This window comes from Mangifera indica, chromosome 4 (genome assembly GCF_011075055.1).
Source record: "Mangifera indica cultivar Alphonso chromosome 4, CATAS_Mindica_2.1, whole genome shotgun sequence".
Classification (NCBI taxonomy): Eukaryota; Viridiplantae; Streptophyta; class Magnoliopsida; order Sapindales; family Anacardiaceae; genus Mangifera; species Mangifera indica.
In genome coordinates, this window is record NC_058140.1 from 12,313,947 (window position 1) to 12,316,868 (window position 2,922).

Sequence of the window (2,922 nt, forward strand, 5' to 3'; positions counted from 1 at the left end):
GATATTATATGGGTGTCCTGTATAATGGAGATTACTAGACTTTCTATAAAGATATAAGATAGTTTGCATGGTGATGGCTGGCCGCCCCTTCTTTTGCCTACAGGATTAATTATAAAAGCATGCCCTGGAGAAAAGTAACACTGTAGTCTGTACTTAATCAATGATCTTGTGTGTATATATATATATATCTTTAACTTTTAATAATTTATTTCTTTGGCCTGCTGTAAATCTATGCATGTATGTATACGACGAAGAAGTAAAAACAAAGCTTTGGACCAATGCATTATTTCACATGCACATTATGGTCTTGGAAATTTTGTCCTGTGATGATGATCTTATGCATGCAGCGGCTGTATCTGATCGATAGTGCTTATCCTGGACCAACTCAAACAATTTTCCAGAAAAAAGAAAAAAAAACACCTTCTGCAGAAGCATTTTAAACGCAAACACAACCCAGTAATTGGGACTTGACAAATATAATTAAGCTGCAGCTTAAAAAGGGAAGAATATGTCCAATCCACTTATTAGAACTGTTTAAATTAATGGTTAGCCGTTTGAATAATTTGATTGTGCACTTAAAAATATAAAAAAATTTGGTTTTTCTGGGAATCTTATGTCTACTTTCTTTTCTCCTTTTTCTTCTCTCCATTCATTACAACTTTTGAGTACAGCAAAGAGAAGCCCTATAGCTTCACAGATGTACACATGCCTGAGGCTATATTGCCTTTTAAAACAAAACAGGAGGGCAAACAGTTCATAATAGAGTTTGTAGTAGTGATGGAGAAATGATGGTCACACAAAAATTGCAGCAGCTAGTTGTTTCTATTAGCTATGTAGTTTGGATTATCTGATTTCATTTGATCCTCAAATAAAATCACCCTACCTTTTGTTTGACTGCTAACACCATTTAATCAACTTTACACTGTTTAATTTCATCATTACCACACCCTTATCATTATTTTTTATACAATTTTCTCTCTCTTTCTCTCTTCTTTCTTTTCAAACCCATGTGGGTGGTGCATATCTTCTTCCATCTTCTTCCATTTTCTTTTATTTTTTTTCTCTCTTTCACATTATTTAATTTCTTTCACCATTTCATGCTTCTGCTATCATTCTCCATGTAGTTAAAGTCTTGCCCGATCTGTCTGGCGAGGAATCCTCTCATAAAACTATTCAAAGGGAGAAGGACTTTAGAATTTATTGTGTCACCCTTTTTAAATACAAACAATTAATATAAATTTGTACACAAATAATAATTTCGAATTAAAGACAATACTTATTTATATGATAATATATTATTATTTATACATAAATTTATATTTATTATTTATGCACATAATACTAAATTATACAACATTATCTTTCTGGAAGAAGAGCCGTTATTAAATGTCAAAAAAATCAGCCTACTTTAATGGATTGCTTCTTCACTCTGCCGACCGCCACACACTTCAAATTGACATTGCCTCTTTCTAATTTCAAAATCAAATTTTGCTATAGCCTCTTTCACTAGTTATTTACAAAGAATAGTATTAAAAACTTTGTCATATTTTGAAGTTGAATAATCTCTGAACTGAAATTTATCATGTAAATTAATTGCCAAATTATATATAAAACAAGAGAAAACTGTTCTACACATCCTGCTATAAATAACTCGATTTTCTTATACAATTTTAGTCCATTTCATGGATAGAGACACCATTAAAAGAAAAAAATATACCAAGATATATAATTAACACCAAAACGTCTATATATATGTCAAAAGAATCATATAAAATTATATTCAATAGAGAAACAGATTGAGAAATCTGAATCATCCACGTGGCAAAGACCCACCTCTAGGAATGTTATGCACACCAGGGTTGAACCCCAAGCACCCCAACAAGCCTTGCTTGTATGGCAAAAAAGTCTTCCTCTTCAACTCCTCCGACACAGCTCGGTTCGCCGTGTAATGTAACTCGTGAGCCGACACCGGCCCTCTCCGCCGGGAAACAGAACCGGCGCTATCGGTTGACCGGAAGCTTGCATTTTTTACATCGTCTGGTTCTTTGTTAATATTCTTGGACAAAACAGAATATTTTCTTAGAGGATCCGGGCCTGTGGCTCTTCCCTCTGAAGCACTTCTGAACAATAACAGATCCTTGAACTTCCACTTTTTGTAACTCTTTGAAAATGAAATGGCTGAGAGGATTGTAGCTGCATAAGATTTAGTGGAGTTGTTGTTGTTATTATTATCGGTGGTGGAAGAAATAATCTTTGCCGTTGGTGAAATGTCATCTTCTTGTTCGTATATTATGTCAGTGACTCTCATAGGAGACAAAGATCGAGTTCCCTTGCGCGAAAAATTAGTTGAAAGCGAAATTCTTTCTCTGCCACGTTGTTGTTGTACTTGCTGCAAATTCCCTTCTTCAGGATCTTTACTTTTTTTAGAAGAATCCGTACTAGTTCTTGATTCAGATTCGCAATTAGTTGATGATGGCTTGAGAGGTCGAATTTTGCCACCATCAAAGAGTTCATCGGCTGACAAAGAAGTTGGCTCGAGTTGACCGCTGAAGTTAAACTCAAAATCATCATCTTCATCATCGTGGCTGTTGTGATTATGTTCAGCATTGAAGAGTTTCGTCGAAGAAGAAGAAGAATGGTTGTTGTTGAGGTCAACATACAAGGAGGAAGGAAGACGAGAGGGGCTAGTGGGGGCACTGAAGAAGAAGTTGCCAAATCGTTGAGGACTTGAAGGAGCAGTCATGTAAGGCGAAGAACAATTACTGTCGAAATTGAAGTCAGTAGCAGGAATCGGCATCACCACCTCCATCTCCATGGCGATGAAAGTGGGAGGAGATTTGTGGAGGAATCAATGGGAAAAAGGAAGGAGAGAAGAAGGAAGAAGATTTTGATTGACTTGAATTGAGAGAGAGAAATGGGAGG

At 35.8% G+C, this 2,922-nt stretch overlaps 1 protein-coding gene across 1 annotated transcript; it reads right to left on the reverse strand.

Annotated features, from left to right (window-relative positions):
- Positions 1-1,606: 1,606 nt before the first annotated feature.
- LOC123213534 lies at positions 1,607-2,922 on the reverse strand. Its single transcript, XM_044632991.1, has one exon. The coding sequence runs from the start codon at positions 2,813-2,815 to the stop codon at positions 1,811-1,813; it is 1,005 nt and encodes a 334-aa protein (XP_044488926.1). The 5' UTR covers positions 2,816-2,922; the 3' UTR covers positions 1,607-1,810.

Bases quoted from the DNA above. Each gene is read 5' to 3' on its own strand.
- LOC123213534 (XM_044632991.1), bottom strand. From the start codon at position 2,815: ATGGAGATGGAGGTGGTGATGCCGATTCCTGCTACTGACTTCAATTTC.